General features: G+C 46.0%; 1 protein-coding gene across 2 annotated transcripts; it reads right to left on the bottom strand.

Annotated features, from left to right (window-relative positions):
- Positions 1-1059: 1059 nt before the first annotated feature.
- Positions 1060-22764, bottom strand: LOC118507231 (sortilin-related receptor-like). Of its 2 annotated transcripts, none has more exons than XM_036045468.1 (15): positions 22647-22764; positions 21132-21676; positions 11400-11657; positions 11150-11311; positions 10950-11073; positions 10500-10890; positions 10155-10418; positions 7103-10060; positions 6863-7022; positions 6508-6787; positions 5705-6418; positions 5375-5634; positions 5039-5307; positions 2383-2551; positions 1060-2300 (listed from the first exon to the last, which is right to left on the bottom strand). In XM_036045468.1, exons 2-15 carry the CDS (start codon positions 21579-21581, stop codon positions 1980-1982), a joined length of 6780 nt encoding a protein of 2259 aa, XP_035901361.1. In that variant the 5' UTR covers positions 21582-21676; positions 22647-22764; the 3' UTR covers positions 1060-1979. The 2 variants fall into 2 exon arrangements, with proteins under 2 accessions (XP_035901361.1, XP_035901360.1); XM_036045467.1 differs by having other exon boundaries at positions 21821-22763.
- Positions 22765-23213: the final 449 nt, after the last annotated feature.

Here is a 23213-nt window from a genome sequence, read left to right as displayed (position 1 = left end):
CCTTCGTCTGCCAAACCATCAACGCCATCACTCCATCTCAATTTGAGCCTACCAAGCCTGCTCTGTCCGTGTGGACGGCCTAAAAGGACTTTACGAGCTTGGTCGTTCGGTGCCATTCTCATGACGTGACCAGCCCACCGAAGCCTGGCGAGTGTAATTCGCTGCACGCGATGGTGTGATCATCGTACAGCTCGTAAAGCTCGTCATTGTAGCGGCTCCTCCATTGTCCTTCCACACGGGGCCAAGAATTCTTGTGGCAATCTTTCTCTCGAACGAGGGTATGTGAGTACTGGGACTATAAATGATCTGAAGAGTCCCAGCTTCGTCCTTCTCAACAGGCATATTGAGTGGAAGACATTCAGGCACAGGCTGTGGTATTGCCCGTTTGGGAGCCAGCACCCTAAGCGCGTAACTCAACATCAAGGTTTTTGTCGGTTGCAGACCTTTAACTTCTTCAAATTTTAAATACATACTGCTGCCAAACGTGCCTCATTTCGGTTGAACTGCATGTCTGATTCGTTTAATGAGTGTGTGTTACAAGCAATGAGGATCCTCTATCATTTTTCAAACATGACTTTTAATTTATATCTGTTAATTGAAAGGTGTGTAGCAATACGGCCAGGCCGTTCTTTATGAACAAAAAAAAATGAAAGGTGTGTAAACAGCGAACAGAGAATGATGATTGTTCAATCCCTAAGGCTGCGAAAATCGACCGCAAAGTCTAACACCTTTGCTCAATGTTAAAGTGTCCGGATTTCCGTTTGCGGCACTGTATTTCAATTATAGATGGAAAGCAAAAAAGGGGACCAATAAACAGAATGTACATAGTTTACATACAGAACCTGTCGCAAGGTGTTTGCAAACAATTGTTGAGTAATCCTTTTACAGTGGATTCTCGATAATATCGCTTGCTCTCATTATCACTCTACCTACTACACACGCACGCATTCCGCACTGTTTTTATTTTATTGTTTTCACCACATTCCAATCGCTTTGCTATTACATTAAATAAATCTATTTTAATAAAAACGAACAACACATAAATACAAAAAAAGAATATTAGTTTAGTCTTTCAGTTTGTTTTTACTCACACTTCTCTACTACACGTTTCGCCTTCCCTTCTCTCTTTCTTTAACGCCCGTGGGTTTACTTTGTGTGTTTTCGTCTTAATGTTCTTACGCTAGGCTGTTCTGTTATCTACTTCTCTCATTCTTTAGTTTATCTTTGCTTGCATTTATCATATTGTTCAGCTTCCGGATTCGTTAATATCTGTCCTGCTTTAGGGGAGAAGCTGACTCGTTTATTAAATGTGTCTTGTCACCCGCGCGTCGTGTAAGGGTTACAATTCGTATTCGTATCAGTTCTGTTCGCTTGCTTCGGTTCGTTATTAGGTGGTGGCATTAATTTTGGATCGCGTTTCCAATTTGTTTGTTTAAAAACATGTTGTTTACGCTATGATTCATTTTATACTACTGACTTATACCAGTTGCTCACAGTTGACAATGTTCGTGGAGTTGTTGGTAGGATTCGATAGCGGGAAAGTTTCATTGAGCCTGTGACTCCCTCATCATAAAAAAAACACTGAAGCAGCTAACTCATAAACCCTTACGAGTTAACGATCAGGAAGCCTCAAAAACATTAGGAACATTAGGAAAATGATCTGCACAACATGTACTCAGCGGTCGGCCGTCTCCATTAATGCCCCCCGCCGTATGGTATGAAGAAACTGAACGATCGAAATTAATGCCTATCACCTACTAACAACATACACAGAGCCACCATTTCCTATACACCTTTTTGTTTGTTCTATCCTATTATCAATCACCCACACACACAGCCACACACGCACTGTCTCGCGGTGGTGGAATACGTGGAAACGAGGAGATCTACTGTAGCACGAAATCTATTAATATCAGCAACCCGCACGTGTGTGCGTGTGTGTGTGTGCAGTAAGCAAGGACAATGTACTTACCGTCCGCTTAAGCAATGACCAGTGGCTCATCGTCGGAGAAGCTGCGCGGCACCTCTTGATGTTCGTGCTCATCATCATCGAGCGTGCATCCGATGCGCGTCGCACCGGTTCGCGTGTCGTAGTGTGAGTTGGCGAACCGGCTGAACGAGCTCTGCAACCGTCGGTGGCGCTGGACACCGTACGCGAGCACGGCGACCAGTATCACCACCACAACCGTCGGCACGATCCACTTCCAGGACGAACCCACGGAAGAGGTCGAAGGTTCCATTATGCTCAGCAAGCTGTACTTGGTGAAGGATTCCGTGTCTACGATGTCGGAGTACAAACCCTGGAAGTGGGAGGAAAATGTTGACTTACTTTTCACCGTAAGCGTATAAGACACATTGCCCCGGGGTGGACAGCCAGCTTACCTGATCCGTTTTTAGCCGAACGCCAACCGTAAAGACACCCTGGTCCGCAATTGACTTTAGCTGTTCGGGTTGAATGAATGCAGGCGGTTCTTTGGCCGGTATCGTGAGCAGCGGCGGTACTGAACTATTGATGCCGTGGCCTTCGTGCACAACGACTTCGTAAGAGTAGCTAAAGCGCAAAGATGAACACATATTTCGGGGTTTAATATTGTTTATACCGAGTAGGACCAACCCGAACACTAACTAACTATAGTTTCTAAGGAGTAGAATAGGCTCGCAAGTTGTACGGGGCGGCGCAACTGTATGCAAGTTGTGGGAAAGTTCACGGTGAAATATGTGCATGAGTACTTAGGACATAAAAGTAATATTAAAATTAACCGTTAATTAATTAAAAAAGTATTAAAAGTTATAATAAGTTTTCATGAAAGTTTGTTAAAGTATTCATTAGACATTTTGATCAGTTTTTATAAACTTTTTCAATGGTTTTAATAAGTTTTACCATTACACTGACATTTGTATCATTTTTAATAGTAAAAAAAAGAAAATATTTAAAAAAGTTTATAAACTTGCTAAAATGGTACAAAAACAAAGGTAAAAGACTCGAGAAGACCCCCCGCACCCCCTTTTGTTAGGCAAAATTTGTAAGGCTCTGTAGGATTTACGCCTGAATGTATGCAATCCTCAGTACACGTTGCGAAAGCTTTACAGTGTGCTATCAGTGTGGTCAAAAATGGTAGAATAAAGTCGAAATATGAAATATTGCTTATTATTCGATTAAATCCCCCTTCCTCTATCCTGACCATTTATATTGGCTTACAAGAGCTTCTTACAATTTATATTATCTTGCTCTACTCGCTGTCCAGTAACAGTATTAGGGAACAATGCACAATGTTTATATAAAACGAGTTATGACCGTACAGAAATCCCACTGTGCATTAAAAATGGCAGGACACAGTGCTGCACGCAAAAGATTCTAGGGGAGGCCTTCTCGACTCTTTTACCGATCAGTTTTTATAAACTTTTTCAATGGTTTTAATAAGTTTTATCATTACACTGATCCATATTTGGGTAAAAGACTCGAGAAGGCCCCCCCCTGACAAAATTTGTTAGGCGCTGTAGGATTTACGCCTAAAGGTATGCAAGCCGCAGTACACGTTGCGAGAGCTTCACAGTGAGCTTTCAGTATGCTTTCAGTGTGGTCAAAATTGGTTGAAGAAAGTCGAATAAAATATTGTTATTATTTGATTAAAATCCCCTCTCCGCTAACCCTACCATTCATTTTGGGTTACAGGAGCTTCGTACTAGTTTTCAGTCGCACTAGGGGTGAACAATCGGGCCTAAAACATGCACGGCGTTCTCGGACGGTAACGGAACAGTAATTCGAAGATACTTGTTACCTTGCATTGATATTCAGCAAAAGAGGAAACATAAGAATATCATAATCTCAAACCACTTGTTACAATGTATTTTATCAAGTTCTACTCGCTGTCTATTAACAGTATTAGGGAACAATGCACAATGTTTACATCAAATGGGTTTTGACCATACAGAAATCCCACTGTACAACAAAAATGACAGGCCACAGTGCTGCACACAAAAGATTCTAGGGGGGCCATCTCGAGTCTTTTACCGTATCATTTTTGATAGTACAAAAATGAATAAATTTAAAAAAGTTTTATGGTACAAAAACTAGGGTAAAAGACTCGAGACGGCCCTCCGCACCCCCTGGCAAAATTTGTTAGGCTCTGTAGGATTTACGCCTGAATGTATGCAATCCTCAGTACACGTTGCGAAAGCTTCTCAGTGTGCTTTCAGTGTGTTCAAAAATGGTTGAATAAAATCGAATGAAATATTGCTGAAAATGAATAAATCCCCCTCCCTCTATCCTGACCATTTATATTGGCTTACAAGAGCTTCTTACAATTTATATTATCTTGCTCTACTCGCTGTCCAGTAACAGTATTAGGGAACAATGCGCAATGTTTATATAAAACGAGTTATGACCATACAGAAATCCCACTGTGCATTAAAAATGACAGGACACAGTGCTGCACGCAAAAGATTCTAGGGGTGGCCTTCTCGACTCTTTTACCGATCAGTTTTTATAAACTTTTTCAATGGTTTTAATAAGTTTTATCATAACACTGATCCATATTTGTATCATTTATGATAGTTAAAAAAATGATTAAACTTAAAAAAGTTTATAAACTTTCTAAAAGGTGCAAAAACAAACTATAAAATAATATTTTTTAGCATTAATAACAATAATTTATATTCCTGACCAAATAAAAAAATAGTTAATAATTCATAATTCTGTCTAAAAATTTGTAAAAAATTATATAAAAACTATAACTACATTTTACCACGCCAAATGAAAATGATTCACATTACTTTATGTCCACAACTAACTGTGAGTTTTAAATTAAATAATATTGTCCCATCTCGTCATGTTCTCATGCCACTATGCACTTCCACGAAAGCTTGCGTGCGATTCCATGCAACTTGTAGGCCTATTCTACTCCTTAGCCCCGACCCAGTTAAAAACCCATATTTTAATACCATTTCCCTGACTGTGATCGGTTTATCGAGCTTTTCTATCAAAACCAGAACCGGAAATGAAAAATGAAGTACGATAATATAAATTCGTATCACTTACCTATCGTCCTTGAAATCTTTCACCGTTTTCCAGTAAACCACATGCGTTCCGTTTCGCTCCGGCCACACCTGCAGCTGGTCGGGCGCGGGCAACGGTGCCGAGTACGCAATCATGCTGACCGCCTGCGCATTCGGCACGTCGGTCGATACGGATATCTCGTATGCGGCACCCCTGGGAATCTTGCGGAATACGTGCACTATCGTCTTGTTGCTGGACGGTTGCACCGTCACGACGGATGTTTTGTTGAGCGTCAGCTCGCGAACCGATATCTAGGTGGGAGTTACAGAACTACTGTCAGCGCGGGTTTAAAGCATCTACAGCAAAATGGCAACTTACAATGTAGGATGGATACGCGCCCAAATCCAACGCACAGCTATGCTGCCATTCGATGGTCATTTCTTGACTAGTTTCGTTAATTTCAACTGTTAGTTCCTTTGGTGGTAGCGTACGATTGTACGCCGTCTCCAGCTTCAACGGGTTGCGCCCCAGTGGACCGGGCCCGATCGGACCGACGATACCCACGCTGACCAGATACGATTGGCAGGGCATGAGGCCCGCTAGCTTAATGCTGCGCCCGGTCGTGTTGATGCGAGCGGCTGGAAAGAAAAGGATTTACCATTAAACCATCTAGAACTCTCGCCGACTCCCCGCCACACAACTCAATACCTTCAAACAGCGCGTCCATGCTGGTACCGTAGTAAACGCCGTACACCAGCTTGCTCGTGTTCAATCCCTTCGGTTCGTTCCACTCCAGCAACGCATAATCGTTCGTCTTTTCCTTCACCTCGACGTTCAGTGCCGGGAGCGGTGTGCCACCGAACGACACGATCGTCGTTTCGTGCTGGCCGAAAAAGTTTTTCACATACGCGGCCACCTTAATCACGTACTGCGTACCCGGCACCATATTGTCCAGCGTAATGACGGTCGCATTCCGTACCTTTAGCGTGGGCAGTACGGGATAGGTTTGGGGCAGGATCGGCACCACCATGTACCCGTCCGCATTGCTGACCGGTTTCCAGCGTAGCGTGACCGATGTGGCCGTTTTGTTCAGCACTTCGATGCGTGTCACCTTTTCCACGAACGAGGTGCCATCGAACGTGAGCGGCACCATGACGGAGGAAAGCGACTCGTGCTTCCCGTTGCGTGCCTTCACCCAAAACTCGTACACCACGTGCGGCTTAAAGTCCTTGTCGATGACGACGCTCGTTTCCGACGCGCTCACCCTCACGTTCTGGGCCGGCGTTACGTTCTTCGACTGCGACCGATAGTTGACCGTGTATCCTTCGAGGTGACCGTTCACTTCCTTCGGTGGATCCCAGCTTACCAGCACGCGCGACCCATTCTGCTGTATGACCGACACGCTCAACGGTGGCGATGGAACTGTGCGAGGGGGGAGGTAACAAAAGTAAATGATTTAGACACACGCCCGTACGATGGTAAGCCCCCCACAAACCAACGACGACACTCACTTCCTTCGGTCGTTGCGATTTCGTAGTAGATGTAGGGTGGTGTGATCTTCGTTTGACCCTTCGCCCGTACGTACGTGGTCACGGTGTAGGTTGTGTAGGGTTTGAGGTTGGTAAAGCGGTACGAGGTGTCCGTGTTCCAGCTCGAAACATTCTTCCACTCATTGTTGTAATGGATGGAGGGCAAATATTCGAACACTACGTTCGCGTGCATCGTAACCCACCAGGAGACGATGAAGCTGGTCGAGTTTAGCGAACGTTGATCGACACTGATCTGTGAAACCTGTTCATAAGCAGAAAGAAAAAACCGGACAAATGAGCGTAAAATCAATCATCCTCAAACATCGAGAGCTCGTACCTGGTAGTGTGGTCCTTTCCGACTGCCCGAGCAATTTTCCTCGTCCGTGCCATCGTAACAGCTGGGCTTACCGTCGCACTGAAGCATCAGCGCCAAGCACGTGTTATCGCACGCAAACACTCCCGGGTTGGTGCTACAGTTTTGGTTGGTCGTTCCAGATCTTTGGCAGAAGGAAAACACCACGAGTTAAAAACCATTACATGCCATTTTCCACCAAGGGAAGCGAATGCGAATACTTACGCCGACGGCTTAAACGTACACTCCTCGTCACTGCCATCGGCACAGTCCTTGATGCCGTTGCAAAACCGGTTCATCGGCAGACACATGCCATCGGTGCGGCACCGGAAGCTGTTGTTGCTGCACAGCTTGTGGCTCGGACAGTTGTCCTCGTCCTCGCCCCGCGTACAATCACTGTAACTGTCGCACACGAACCGCTTCGGGATGCACATGCCCGAATCACACCGGAACTCGTGCAGCCCGCACGTTCGATCCTTGCGCCGCGTCGGTGTCGGTGTGCTCGGATTCGCCGTTGCCGCCGTGGTACCGTTGTTGCCGTGCGGGTCGGTCGGCTTGCCCACCTCACCGCTGCCGCACCCATCCTCGTCCGAGTGATCCTCGCAATCGTTCACACCGTCGCACTTCCACCAGTACGGTACGCAGCGATCGTTGTTACACTTAAACATCCAATCGTGACACTCCTGGCCCGGCTTGATGTTGATGGTCGGTTTTTTCGCCGGCGCTTCCGTCCTGGTGTCGCCGATGATCGTGGCACAGTCCAGCTCGTCGCTACCGTCCTTGCAGTCCTTCGCCCCATCACACTGCCACGTTTTGTAGATGCACATGCCATCGCCGACGCACGTAAACATCCACGATTCGCACGTGTTGTTGCTACAGTGCGACTCGTCCGAACCGTCCGGACAGTCGACCTCCGTGTCGCAGCGCCACTGGTTCGGCAGGCACGCGTTCGTTACGTTGCACCGGAACTCGTCCGCCTTGCACTCGATCAGGGTGGCATTCTTCTTCTGGCAGTCCTTCTCGTCCGACCCGTCCCGACAGTCGTCCTCGCCGTCGCACATCCAGCTCGGCTTGATGCAGCGCCCGTTGTCGCAGGTAAACTCACCCTTCTTGCAGTGCGGCGTCTTGCAGTTCTCCTCGTCGCTGCCGTCCTTGCAGTCCTTGTCGAAATCGCACAGATAGTGCTTCGGGATGCACTGCTGGTCCTGGCGGCAGGTGAACATGTGCGGCGGGCAGGCCGGTTTCGCGGCCGGACAACCTTCCTCGTCGCTCCGATCCTCGCAATCGTCCTCGCCGTCACACTTGTAAATCTGCGGAATGCAGCGCCCGTTGTTGCAGCTGAAAAACTTCGGCCCGCACGTTTTGCCCGTGCGCGTACAGCCACTGCCCTGGGGTGTCGTGCCCGCGGGACAGGTACACTGCTCCTTCACCAGCTCCATCCCATCCGGACAGAGGCAGCTGAACGTGTGCTTCGGCCCGCCCACGCACATGTGCGAGCAACGATCGTTCTTCGTGCAAGCGTTCGTACCGACCTGCACCGTATGGCCGTACACCTTCATGTCCATCAGGTTGGTCATGTTGTCCGCCACCAGCTTCGCCATGATGCCATGGTCCTTGTCAGCGGAGAAGACCGAATTTTGCTTCCAATCGTCCCAGTACATTACGTCCTTCAGCACCGCCACCGCGAACGGGTGCTGCACGAACGGGTCCTGCTGCATCACCTTGTGAAAGTGCTTGCCGTCCAGATCGCTGCTAGCGATGTAGTCCTTGCTCGCATCCACCCAGTACAACCGTTCCGCCATGTAGTCGATCGTCACCCCGTTCGGCCACGCGACCTGCGGCTTCGTAAACAGCTCGCGCACATCCGTACCGTCCATGTTCGCGCGCGAGATCGACGGTCGGATCGAGTTCCAGTCCGTCCAGAACAGGTACCCCTCCATCGGATGCACCACGATGCCGCGCGGCTTGTTCAGATACTTGCTGTCCAGGATCGTGTGCCGAACGTTGGCCGGACGCGGTGAACCGGCCGGTGGAATCGTGCCCGGCGCCGGTACACGAAGCGCCTCGATCATTAGCCGCATTCCATCGACAAAGTACAGCACCTCCGAGATCCAATCGTACGACATGCCCTCCACCGACGAAAGCCCATTGTCTACCAACGTTTCCGGCGTCGAGTTCCCGTTCAGACACTGCCGCCCGATCACATCCGTCAGAATGTCGGCCCAAAACACACAGTTGCGCTTCAAATCAAACTCGATCGCAATCACGTTCTTAAGCCCGGGTATAGCGAAGTCGGTGCGCGTGTTGTTGTGGCGCAAATCGATCCGGGAAATCTTTTCCCGCTGCGCTATGATCAAAAACTCGTCCGACACTGCCATCGGGCACGGGATCGATTGCGGCAGGAAGCGGGTCGAAAATCCACCCACACACACATCACCCTCGATCTTCCGGTAGCCCCGGGTGCGGTTGTAGTACGCACCGGGTTTGCACGATGTCGGTATCGCGTACGGGTCGCCGTACTGGGTTAACGTTTTGTTGCGCACACAGAACGATCGCTTCTGGCCGTTGCGTACGAACCCATAATCACACTCAAAGTCCCAGCTGTTGCACTCGCAAACCTCCTGCCGGATGGGCCGTTCGTACCCGATGCCATTGTGGCAGTTGGCGTGCGGTTTCCGCCGCTGATACGTATCCTGCCGGCCGAGCACGCACGGCATAAACGCATCGCCCGAGTACGAGCCGGGCGTCCAAAATTTGTAATCGTCCTCGGTGCAGTTCGCGGTGAACGCATTCTTCAGATCGATCTTGATGATCAGCCACCGGTGCTCTTCCTGCTCCGAACCGAACAGCGTAAAGATGGTACCGTTCGCTTCCGCTTCGCGCATCAACCCGTACACCTTCAGCTGGTTGCCGATGAACGGCGTCGAGTGCCACCGTTCGCCCTCGTCCGTCGAGTAGAGGATTTCGTTCGTTTCGCCCTTCGATTTGAAGTACTTCACCGCCACCAGTATTCCGCCGTGATCGCCCATGTTGAAGAAGTAATAGTTCTTCAGAATCTGCTTCCACGTGAGACCGGCGTCGCGCGAAATGTACACTCCCGGGTGTCCTTTAAGCGATTTGCCCACCACACCGGAAGCCATGATTACACCTGGGGCCGTTTTCGAGCTCATGATAGTGACCGACCTGCAAAACGAGGGGAGAGGATTGAGAGAAACATTTTGGTAAGCGTACTCGAGCCCAGGAGCACACCGAAGTGCACAGTGCTCACGGAACGCACCTAGTGACCGGGTACAAGGAGGAGAATTTCTGCGTCAAATGCAGACTGCAATCTTTGCCACAGTTCAGCATTGCGCCTTCATCGTCCGTTTCGGGCGCTTTCAGCGTTCGCCACGTCACGCCATGATCGAACGTTATTACCGACATCAGATAGTCGGGCGTGATCGTTTCCGCGACCGGCAGCCGATTCATCTTGGACGCGATGTAGATTCCTCTCAACCCATCCACCCGGTACAGATCGGTGAATGCAGTTTCGGAAGATTTCCTGCAGGGAGAAGAAAAGCATGATTTTTCATCAATTATCTCTCGCACTGTACCCTACCGTTCCCAATTTTTGCGTACTTACACCAACCAGCTCGAACGCCAGTTCAGGTCGGGAATGTAGGTGAACACGTTCTCCAAGCTGGGCACAAACTTTATGTCCGTCAGGTCGTCGTTCGATTCGGACACGTACAGATGCGAGATGCGTTCCGAGTGTACGACCGAGATCATGATGCGCCGCCCTTCGACGTCCGCCACATGATAGCCACGGATGTCCAGCTCGGTTTGGAAGTCTGCCTTCACGAATTTGCCCCGCTTGTACGAAATCAGCAGCTGGGTACTGTTTGGCAGCCGCTGGGACGCAAACATAAAGTCTTTGTTGATGTGAAAGTCTTCCACCTTCTCGATCAGCACGTTAAACTTCCGGTTGCCGGTGTACAGATCGGCAGCGTTGAAGAATATTACCGATGAAGTATCTAAAAAGATTGTACGCATTATTGCACCGTATCGAACGCATGGTTAGTGGATAACTTACTCGTAGGTTCTTTGCGCTCCACGTACAGATGTATGGGAACACCGTCGCCCGACGACCACAGGAACGATTTCACATAGCTTTGAAGGAGTGTAAACGATGCTCCAAAGTCGGTAGTATAATAAAGCTACGTGCAAACGAGAGGAGAACACGAAAAGTTACCAATTGGTTTAACCCGATTTTCCACCCATCTCCAAACAAACCTTTCGCTGCGGGTCGCGCTTGTCCAGTACGAGAAATGTTCGCCTGTCAGCGTCATAGAACGAAACGTCCGAAGGTGTGAAGTCAAGCTTGCGCATCGTAATCGTGGTTCCATAATCCTCCGATGTAAATATCGCTTGATTCCGGGGATCAATAAAGACAATCTGCATTGGATCGAAGAACGTAAAGAAGTCGACATTAAATCTATGGGTAATAATTTTACTTGTAAGCTTTTTTTGGCCCATTCCATACCGTGTTGTATTTTTGATGCGTAAAAAACTGTTCCACCGTAGAGTTGGTCATTACGCCGGTGATGTTGAGCATGAAATCGGCCGTTTTATCTTCGAACGTGTCACCATAATCTTTGGACATGAAGATTCGCGATGGCGGCGGTGGCGGTGACTTCATGTCCGTATCCGGAGGCTCGCGGGCAAGACAGATCATAACGTCCGTTCCTTCGCCCAACCAGTGCACGATAAGCTGACCGTGGGAATCGTTTAGGTGAGTCGTCTGAAAGTACAGGAAAAAAAGGTTAACATTAGATTAATTACATCAATGGAGGTACGCATAATGCCGAAAATGAAGACAAGAACTATATTGGGGCCAAGTATTGGAAGAAACATTCTCTAAGCAGTAGACTTTATAAGCATTAAAATTAGGCAATACTTCATTTCACTGGCCATCACTGTGAATTGGTGATGGGCTCATACGACTCTTTTCACGGATTGACCCGGAGTCGAGTTCGTTCCTAAAGGAATCGAGTTCTACCTACGGGTGCAACGAGTTCGGATTAACCCGTAGGTGCAGCAAAGCATATTCGAGTTCGACCCGTAGGTTCAGGTCTATCAGTAGGTGCAACGAGTCCAGGTCGACTCGTGGGGGCAACGATAGACTAGACTGAACTCGTCAAACTCAGGGGTTGACCCGGACTCGTTGCACCCACGGGTTGACCCCTTCTCGTTGGAACTAGAAATACGACCCGAACGATTCCAGGTTACTTTCGGATGGATCCGGCCTGGTAGATTCTGCTCGTCCCGCCCATTAGTACTGTGAATCATGATCTAAGGCAGGCATGTCAAACATAGTCCGTAGTCCGTCGATATTCATAAAATATAGCCTATTAAATACGGTTTGCTAGCTACGTTCAGAGCAATTCAAGTGCATAAAATAGAATATCTGATATCAAGATCCAATTCACCCGGATGCCTTTTATTTTTAACTACAATAGACAACGACACGTGAAGTTGCTTGATCAGGGTTTGAGGCATTTGGAAACAGAGCACACATTTGTTCGACATTACCGACAAGACCCATTTGCTGGATGAAAATGTTAGTTATCGAATAAAAAGGACAAGTATTGGAACAGGACCAATCCACACGACACGGTTCGCCAACTTCTGACTCTCCCGGTCGATGAAGGCAACATATCCATCTACGAGCATCAGCTCGATTCGTAGCGCTAGAGCCATGATACGTCTAAACTCTCAAACGCACGCTATCAAGGCTGCTACAGGCTACATGATGCGAGATGTCAAAAAAGATTTCAGTAAAAAGGGGAGGATATGCGGAATCAATCCGTCAAAAAGGTTTCGCCTCCTCGAGCTGACATCTTCGGAAAGATTTCGCTTCTGTCTAGCCCTCTCTATGACTTCCCATGCGTTGCCTTCCTAGATAGCACGTTTGTTTAGAACAACGCGGGTAGGTGAACCGAGATTTTTTAGACGTAAAAATTTGGCCAACCCTACCTCCCTTCTAATCGAAATGTTTTTGGCATCTGGCATCATGTAGCTATTTGGTACGGGCCCGTAACTTAAACCAAGTTTGACATCCCTGTTCAAAGATTGCACCGACGAGTGTGAGTAATAGATCTTTTGCGCTTCATTTGCACAGAATGCGCCGCCGACTGAGTGCGCAAAATTGTTTGCATCCTGTCTGTGGACTGTCACACTAACACGGGCCGGAGGATTCTTATCGAGGACCATTCTAGCAGTAATTAGAATGCAACAACAATTAACTCTATCGCTTCCCGGCTGCCTTGCCTTGGTCCGCATCAATTCATGTGGATTATGAATCTGCTAAATGAATCATGTTTAAAACAGAGAAACTTCCCACCACACTTCCGTTGTTTCGCCGTGAATGACTAGTGTCGTATGAAATGCGATAATAGGAGCTGCATTCAACTAAAAGCAGTTTTCAAATCGAAAGACAAAGATCGTCAAAAACGCCCTTAGTAGAACGTTAAACTGCTAAAAGTTGACTCATCAGCATTTGACTGGCAATGGGCGGGAGTGGCGAGGGTAACACATTTTAAGCCGCTTTAACCCACCACCAATTTTCCACGATCGTACACGACAACGCCGGGGTGCGGCAGTAGTAATTGGCAGGTTGTTCTCTTTGTTCGCGCAATGGCGAGTACATTTGAGCTGTAGCGAGTGTGTACTCTTTTGGTACTTTTTTACTGTTTCCTACCATTTGTCGTTTCACCCGATGCACAACCGACTTTACTCAATTGCTCCCATTTCATTTCTTTTTTTTTTGGCGTATTTTTGGAAGAGGTAAACAACGCGTCCAAGTTGCAAGTGCGTCTCTTCGTCAAACCGGACGGACAAAGAGACCAACCACCTCCGGCAGCGTGATACCTACTCGTACAGTTGTTGACATGGGGCAAGGCAACATTGACACTATTTGCACGTATTTTATCCGCCCATCAAGGTGAGATTCGAATGGCGAGACGGTACTTCCAAATAACGCTAAGGTGATAATTTTCGAGCTGGACTTCTTGCTTTTGTCTAGCTCAGTAACAGCCCTCTTTATCAGAACCAGAACTCTATTAAATTAAGTATACAAATTAGGAATCGAATATCACGCTGTAATTTGCAGCTTTTAAAACAGTTTATGACAAACAAAAATAAAGGAACTTTTAGTTTAGGGATATCCCTACTTTTGAATGACTAAAGCTTAACAGCAAAACAGTTTGCAAAACAGTTAAGCAAAACAGTTGAGAGTAATATCCAGTGCATATCCGAGAATGGAATCGAGAAAGTGTAACTGATTCCAGTTGTACCCCAGGCCCACTGTGCCTTAACCTGAATCAAGAAATCTTGCCCGTCATCTACTAAATGGCTTACTAGACTCATCGATAACACGTAGTTGCTAGCTAAACCTTCACCCACCGAGGGAACGATCCGTATGGGATTTTAACCCCGGTCCTCATCAGAGAAAGAGTTTTTAAGATTACGATACTCGGAATCCTTGATATGATGAAACGATCGTAATGGGGCACGAGGTCCATGATCCATCCGTGTAAGAAAGCAATGCTGATACATTCTCGACTATACAAGGTTCCACCAGTATAATGCACCATAATCTATTGCACTGGGGGGCTGATCATCATCATCATCATCATCATCATCATCATCATCATCATCATCATCATCATCATCATCATCATCATCATCATCATCATCATCATCATCATCATCATCATCATCATCATCATCATCATCATCATCATCATCATCATCATCATCATCATCATCATCATCATCATCATCATCATCATCATCATCATCATCATCATCATCATCATCATCATCATCATCATCATCATCATCATCATCATCATCATCATCATCATCATCATCATCATCATCATCATCATCATCATCATCATCATCATCATCATCATCATCATCATCATCATCATCATCATCATCATCATCATCATCATCATCATCATCATCATCATCATCATCATCATCATCATCATCATCATCATCATCATCATCATCATCATCATCATCATCATCATCATCATCATCATCATCATCATCATCATCATCATCATCATCATCATCATCATCATCATCATCATCATCATCATCATCATCATCATCATCATCATCATCATCATCATCATCATCATCATCATCATCATCATCATCATCATCATCATCATCATCATCATCATCATCATCATCATCATCATCATCATCATCATCATCATCATCATCATCATCATCATCATCATCATCATCATCATCATCATCATCATCATCATCATCATCATCATCATCATCATCATCATCATCATCATCATCATCATCATCATCATCATCATCATCATCATCATCATCATCATCATCATCATCATCATCATCATCATCATCTTCTTCTTCTTCTTCTTCTTCTTCTTCTTCTTCTTCTTCTTCTTCTTCTTCTTTCTTCTTCTTCTTCTTCTTCTTCTTCTTCTTCTTCTTCTTCTTCTTCTTCTTCTTCTTCTTCTTCTTCTTCTTCTTCTTCTTCTTCTTCTTCTTCTTCTTCTTCTTCTTCTTCTTCTCTTCTTCTTCTTCTTCTTCTTCTTCTTCTTCTTCTTCTTCTTCTTCTTCTTCTTCTTCTTCTTCTTCTTCTTCTTCTTCTTCTTCTTCTTCTTCTTCTTCTTCTTCTCTTCTTCTTCTTCTTCTTCTTCTTCTTTCTTCTTCTTCTTCTTCTTCTTCTTCTTCTTCTTCTTCTTCTTCTTCTTCTTCTTCTTCTTCTTCTTCTTCTTCTTCTTCTTCTTCTTCTTCTTCTTCTTCTTCTTCTTCTTCTTCTTCTTCTTCTTCTTCTTCTTCTTATTATTATTATTATTATTATTATTATTGGTATTGTCATTATTTTTGTTACTGCTATTACGATTATTGTTATTATTATTTTTATTATTCTACGTTGTTTGTCACTTTGGGCTATACAATCATAGTGATTCTAAATTAAACCTTAAAACCTCTAAACTATGGTAGACTGTAGGAACTTTAGTGCATAACAAAGAGACAGGACAACAACAAAAGACAGAAACAGAAAGTGTTAGCGCCCCTCTTAAATGTAAATAGTGGAATTGTGTTGCATGCAAGTTGTATGCAGCAATTTACTTAGACTACGGCCTCAGCTAACGTCTGAGAGACTTCTTCTTGTTTTTCTTGTAGATTGACAGTTAGATAAAAAAAACAACATTGTAAACAAATCAAAGCAAAAAGCACATGGAAAAGTTCTAAATTACAATACACGAGTACGACACACAATTAGAAACACCAGAGAATCCGAAAGCAGTATCCTGCATCATCAGAAAGGATAAATTTTGATTCTTATCCGCTTGGTAAAATGGTGAACGCCTCGGTTGCTAGGCCAACATAATTATTATTTTCATTACCTCAACGGATTTTACCTCGCGACCGCATCTACCTTGAATCCGTGTATAAACATCTATGGTTGAATTCTCCAAATTTGATATTTCGCATAGTTTTGTTAATATGTTGTCACTCGACGCAGAAAATCAATAAGTTTATGCTTTAAAATAATGAACAATAATTTTCAAACCTCTTTTGTGCGCAGAAACTTCCCAATTACATAACAACCGAAATTTAAAATATTTTTTTCTCAAATCTCGACTCCTCAACCCAGGCCATATGCAAAAGTCACTATAGTGTGCTCGCGATTCGCTATCCATTTTGTGCCATTCGTTAATCGTACATGCGAATCACTATCGATGACCGTAAATATGTTAAACTTTAAGCGAACGCTAAATGAAGTCGCTTCACATTATCACCCACTGTGTCACGACAAGCCAACAGAAATAGAGATGACCTTCCTTTTCTTTCTGCGACGCTGTTTTAAATCGGATAACGCGTGTTTTCCAAACGAAAGTAAGACGATCGATATTGCGCAATACAACAAAAATGCATTGTAGTAGAAATGCATCCTTTAAATCATTTATCGCGCATCGAGCACCCCCCAACGCAAGCTTTTAATTCGGTTTTTTTGCTTTTCCCTCAGTAAACCGATACAATGATATCATTCGAAGGCAAGCGCGTTTATGCTAACCCAAACAATACATTCCCTATCAATCTGAAGTGGTTTGTTTGATTTTATTTTGTAACTACGCCTTTGGAATAACTTTTCTTCTAGCGCTGCTGCTGACCGTGGCACAAACCTTCTGTAACCGTCGCACAACAGTTCTGGAGAGCCACCCCAGAAGCGAGACTCCAGTTTGATTAGTAAGCAAAATTCACCAACCGTTCACTGCTGTCGATAAAGTGACAGCGGCGAAGCTGCTGATAGTATTAAAATTCTCATTTCGCAAGTATTTATTTAAACAAAGGAAACTAAGTTCTTAGAATTTTTTGCATGCATGCTGGTTCCGTTGCTGCTGATGCAAGCATTTTTAGCAAGACGTTTGCAACAAACTGCACAAACCCCGGCGGGCTCGCAGTGTCGTTAGTCATAGGCGCGCGCGCGCACAAAAAAGGAAGATATGTCTGCCTCCTTGAAAGCGATAGTGGCGTACAGAGAGAAACGGTAACGGTTTTGAATTGCACGAGATGAATCAGAGAACACGCTTATCTGTTGCTACACTATGTGGGAAGGATTTTCTTTCCTTCTAACCAAATACATTCCCCCGAACGAAGAACGTGTTAAGTGCGAGAGACAAGAAAACGACCGCGTTTCTCGCTAAGAGTGTGGCGAGATGAGAGCTTCAATTGAGAAAAATAACGCGCGATTGATAAGGGGAACCTTTATTGGACGCTTCCGGGATAGGAAGTACGAGTCATCCCGGACCGGCACACCAGCCCCGAGCATCGTCTGCATTGCTCTGCACGGGCCTCAGTACAGCTTAAATGGTTTTTTGGAAAATAAAAATCAAACAACCATCTCGCGCACGTGTGTGGGACGGTTCATCAAGCTATAAGGATTGTGTACAAAACATTTGCATCCCTTGTGGGTTGGCTATAGCAACATCATCGCCTGGTTGCTATAGTGACATCAGCCGGCTAGATCGAACGATTCTGCATACTATTTCCTTACTTAGGGAGTAACATCAGAGCGATCCACTTGGAGATCGATCTCGATATAATTGCTTCCACATGTTGGGATGATCGATCGGACTCCTCCTCGATTGCGTTTTCAAGGCAATAAAATAAATGACATTGATTTGGGAGGGTGTAGAGGCATGTGGAAATGATTCACCTCACTCGATTAGCATTCATTTCATACGGCGAGCATCCACGTCCACCATCCATTCAATTAACGCGCCATATGGGACATGGTGGCGAGATTCGTGTATGGGAAAAACGTGACCGATAATAATTGTTATGAGCTCACAATGCTTTGTGAAACGAAGATTTCAATTTTTATGGAACCTCGCTAATAGCAAATTAAGCAATAAAAGCGCTTTTTGCTCAGAAAAACGTAGGTTCACCACATTTAGGATCGTCAGCACAGAATTATAGTGGTACATAAGTACTGTAGACTCTACACAACTGTCTGTGAACCTACAGATGACAGATGCGGGATGATGAAGGTTGTTTGCTTCGTATGAAACAGGATAGACAAATCTTGCAATTTAGTTACAATAGGATGAAATTAACACGAGTATCATCCTCAAAAACATATGTTTGGTATGAGCCGTTTGGGAACATAAAGACAACCACCGGTTGACTTCAGAGTCATCAGGCTCGCATGATGATGCAACGGTAGAAGAGGTGGTCATGTTCGCACGCTTCACCTGACGAAACTATCCGATTACAGTCCGACCGCTCATTGCTTGTTGCACTTCGTTCGTATGTCCATATGTCCGCTACAAACAGGACAGGATTGCTTATGCTACCGTTCTCTTCACTTTGCGCTGTACGCTTGAGTATGCTTTTCTGATGAGCCAAAGCTAACTTATCACCACCAGAACTGATATACCACCACATCGGTAATGTGATACACTACTTCGGCACACTGCGTGCTTGTTTTGCACAGTAAATAAAGGAACAGATAAGCTTACACCTATTTGAACTGGGTAAGGCCATTCCTAGGGAACAGTGGGAACAGTTCTTTGGTGCATTTGCAGGTGCAGAAGTTAATGAGATGTGACTGAAGAAGTGTCAATTGCTTCATCATTCTTGTCTAAAGCTTACTCATTATTCTTGCAATCCAATCCATTTTTGCAAGATATTCTAACAGCAAGAAACAGTCTGAACAGCCAGTTCTGTGATACAGCACAGCTCGGAAGCAGTAACTTCAGACAACAACGTAAGCAGCGAAATCCACTTCAATAAGAACTATCGAACAACAATTTCGATCTTGTCTAACAGCTTCTTTATCTTATAGAATGATTCTTTCTGGTCTTCTTTCTTGCTGGTGACATTTCTGGCTTTCTGTGACTTGATTTTACCCATAGCAAAGTAGTCAGCCCTGGGTACGGGGAGGCGGTCTGGATGGGATTTGAATCCCGGTCCTGCCGTGTGAATAAGCTAGTTTCCAAAAATTTTCTACTCCAAGTGTAGATTGGAAATTAAATCAGGGTCTCAGGAGGAGATTAATATTCTACATTGCCATTCGCCGTTTGTCACGTACTGGAACGTAATCAAATCATCAGTTCTGATAAGCTAAAGCTATACCATCACGGGCAAACAACTGATGATTGATTGATTGTTTATACATGTGACTAAACAGTTTAAATGACTAACAAGCACCACATACAATGATCACATTTTTAACTACAAAATGTTTTTAACATGCTGCCCAGCCAAACATCGACCGACGTCAAAAAAGAGATCTCAAAATTCCGCAAAAAAAAGTTATCTAATTAAATAAATCACTTAACTGCTCGCCCTTGTGCGCCATTGAAACTGATGACGAACGTAATCGAAACCAGTAGTACTTCGCAGATCAAGAAATCCTGGCTGGTACCTACCTACCAGCAGCAAGCACAACACCGGTTATCAACGCAAACTGATCTGTTTGCAGTTAACACGTTGGACGGACGCACGGGTAGATAACGCGCGCCACCGGGTACACGGTCGTCACAGAGACCACTCGGCACGGCCGGTGACTGTCGGTGAGGGGGCGGCGGGGCTGGGTAATAAACGCAACCGGGGTAGGTGAATGTTTTTTGTTATTTTTAAATGTTCTAGCGCGCTTTAATCACAAAGCAATTTCCTCTGCGCAGGTACCGCAGAAAAAAAAACGAACAACAAAAGGCTAACGATCTCTCTCACACACACTCGCACGGAAGCTGCTGATGGCCGTGGGGTGGATGCATTTTGGACCTGTGTCCACAAGCCTATCGACGAAAATCTACGCTTGTTTACAACGTTTTCATCCCCCCCCTTTATTCGGTTACAGTTGTCAAACGCAGACGCCGCTGCCACGCATTTATCGGTTCTTTGTTCGTGAAGAGGCGAATTTTCCGATGAGTTTGCCGAGCGTTCCGGAATGCTTCAAGCGCAAGGATGCGTGACAGCTTGCAAAACAGCTGATTAAAAGGTATCTCTACCCGTTTCGATCAATTATTCCTGGCCGGGCGATTCGGTAATGGCCATCCAAGCGCCCGTTAGGAGCGCTTTATCATCTTGGCTCAGCGTTATCTAGCGTCTGTATAACTCTTTGAAGAATTATCGCACCGTGCAGAATTTCACAACGGAGCCTCGATTGCGTTTAGCACCAGTACACAACACCGTTGCTTTCTAGAGCGTAATTTCGTGTCGAGAGGGTTGATTGACTGGCGCACACGTACGCGGCACCGTCAATAACAAACAATAAGTCGATGGAACTGTGTCACCCCGATGTGCGAGTCAGTGCGCGATAGGGCAAAGGCAAAGGCTGCTTTTCCTTCCTTTTTCCCCTTTTCTTTCGTTCCGTTTGCTTCACAGCTACTCTACAAAGAAAGGGAAATGCAACATCGCCATTGCCCGTCGAGAATGGCGTTGGCTAATTAGAAGGGACTGACTAGATTTTCGTCCTTTTTTGCTTCCAATGCCAATTGTTTTTGTTGATTTATATGCAGTTTGGTTGGCGAATTTTCTCCACGACACAAAAGATCTTCTTCACCAGTGCCAGAAGATGGTGGGTTCAGTGCGAGCAAGCAATCAAGCAGGCATGTGCAAGCAAGCGCACGTTGAAGAGAGAGAGAGAGAAAGAGCGATAAAGCAAAAAAAAAGGCCGTAGGGCCTCCCCACCACTTACCTGTGCTTTAATTATTGGCGACGGAGAAAATTCCGATGATAGCGTATTCTTGGTTGCTGCTGCCGTTACATTGCTGCCGGCCGTTGTAGCCGCCGCCGTGCTGGAAACGTTTTTGTTTGGTCCCGTGGCACCACTGTTGACATTCGGTGTTGGTGCCGGACCCGTATCACGCCGGACGCGCTTCAGCTCGTCGCGCAAGAAGGTGGACCGGGCGAGCAGTGCGGCCGCCTCCGGATCGGCACCGTCGCCCTCCATGTCACCGAGGGACAGCGTTATCGTACGCGGTGCCCGGCGGCTCGTGTCGATGTCCGGCTCTACGTGGAGAATGCTCGGTGGAAATCCGTGCCGCACAACCGTGGCCTGCTGATCCGTTGGCACGATGACGCCGTGCAGACAGAGGACGGTCAGCAGTACCGTTAACCTCCGCCACACAACCACCGGACGCGCCATTTTGCGCACTCGGTGTGTGCTATGGCGAAACGATGGCGTTACGAGATGGTTCGCTAAAAGCCCTACACCCGGGGCCTCACCCGATTGTGTCCTTCCTGCAAGTGCAAGGTCGATGTTTTCTTTCGTCACCCGGTGTGAAAACCGCACAAATCACCACGGCAACAGTGGATGGGGTTGGGGAGGGGAGTGTCCTAAAAAGAAACCCGGCGTGGTGTAGAAGAAAACCGACAGTCGCCTACTTAGAGAAGACGAAAAGTGTGCATCGAGTTTCCCACACTCTCGCACGCACGCACACAATCTCGCCGCTCGCTACACAATGCAATGCCCTGGTGGCAGGTACAGCGTGCAAGAAAAAGCTGTGTTGTATCCTTTTCCGTTTTTTTTTTTGTTAAAGAAAATTCTCCAACACACTAAAACATGTCACACACAAACGCACTACACATACACAGAAACAGACAACAGACGCACACACACACACACGAACTGCGCTTCTTTTCGACTGCTGTTTTCTATCAAATAAAAGATTCGTCGCTTCCACGGGCGATCTTCTGACTGTGCACTGTTGTGTGGTGTTGTTTTATCTATATATCCTCGGCTTTTCTTCTTCGACCCGCACACATACACACGTACACAACGCTCCCGCACGAGCGCACAGGCGCACACAACTGAGGACGTTTTCGGTCGCCTCCTCACTGCGGGCGGACCGTCAATATAAAATAATAATAATCACGCTTTGAAGGGGCTTTGAACCAGGCGCAGCTTATCGGGCGCAACACGGCGTGCGACCGGGTTGGGCGGATGGATGATTCGACGGCTGCAGGGTAGGAGCAAAAGCTTCCGCCTCCCTCTGCCCGTCCCTTCCTTCAGGTCTTAATCCAACAAGTGTTTTGATTAGTGGTACCCTGAATCTCGGCCGCACTTGAATTTCGAGAAACGCCGCAATTGCTACCGACACGGCCGGCTCTCGCGGTGATGCTGCTGCTGCGTACAACAAATACGGACGTCACACACTGTACGCTACGGGGTACAGCGAACCCGCTAGTCTCATTATTGAGTCACCCTTACGAATGCGAAAGCGGGTACGGATGCTACAGCACGACCCGGTCCCGGCTACTTTTGTGATTGAAACGACAACTGAAACTGCTGTGTGCGGCTGCTCTCATGTAATTGTTTTCACTAAACACATCACCACAGCACGGTGGCACGGATAAACGGGCATACGTTTGGGCACGGATGAAGCCGTGGTCTAGACGTGACGTTGGATTAGGCGTTACGTGTTTTGACAACTGGGAGGCGTTACGATAAACAAGGGGAAAAAATAGATTTTCACCCTAAATTGGAACTGTATCAGTATATTAGTCTCATTCTAAATCTAACTTACATCATTAAAACCAATATTTTTAAATATGTGTGAGAAAAATATTTAAAATAATGATACATATAGAAGTTATCACATCGTAAAAGCGTTATAGCAATCTACGCTGCTTTAGTGCTGCTTTGCGAGGTTTTGGGTTCTTGAGCGCTGTGCATAAGTGCACCGGCTTCAACTCAGACGTACAGAGGGCCGCCATTGTAGTAGAGTATTTTTCATTTTCAAACTATTTTGGGGATAAAATTTGAAATCAATTCGAT

The sequence above is a fragment of the Anopheles stephensi genome, chromosome 2 (assembly GCF_013141755.1).
Source record: "Anopheles stephensi strain Indian chromosome 2, UCI_ANSTEP_V1.0, whole genome shotgun sequence".
Taxonomy (NCBI): domain Eukaryota; kingdom Metazoa; phylum Arthropoda; class Insecta; order Diptera; family Culicidae; genus Anopheles; species Anopheles stephensi.
This window is presented reverse-complemented; position numbering and strand designations above follow the sequence as displayed.

Bases quoted from the DNA above. Each gene is read 5' to 3' on its own strand.
- LOC118507231 (XM_036045468.1), bottom strand. From the start codon at position 21,581: ATGGCGCGTCCGGTGGTTGTGTGGCGGAGGTTAACGGTACTGCTGACC. The intron at 10,061-10,154 runs GTGCGTTCCGTG...CTCGTTTTGCAG, and splicing joins TCCTTGTACCCGGTCACTAG to GTCGGTCACTATCATGAGCT. The intron at 2,552-5,038 runs GTAAGTGATACG...TTTGCGCTTTAG, and splicing joins AAAGATTTCAAGGACGATAG to CTACTCTTACGAAGTCGTTG.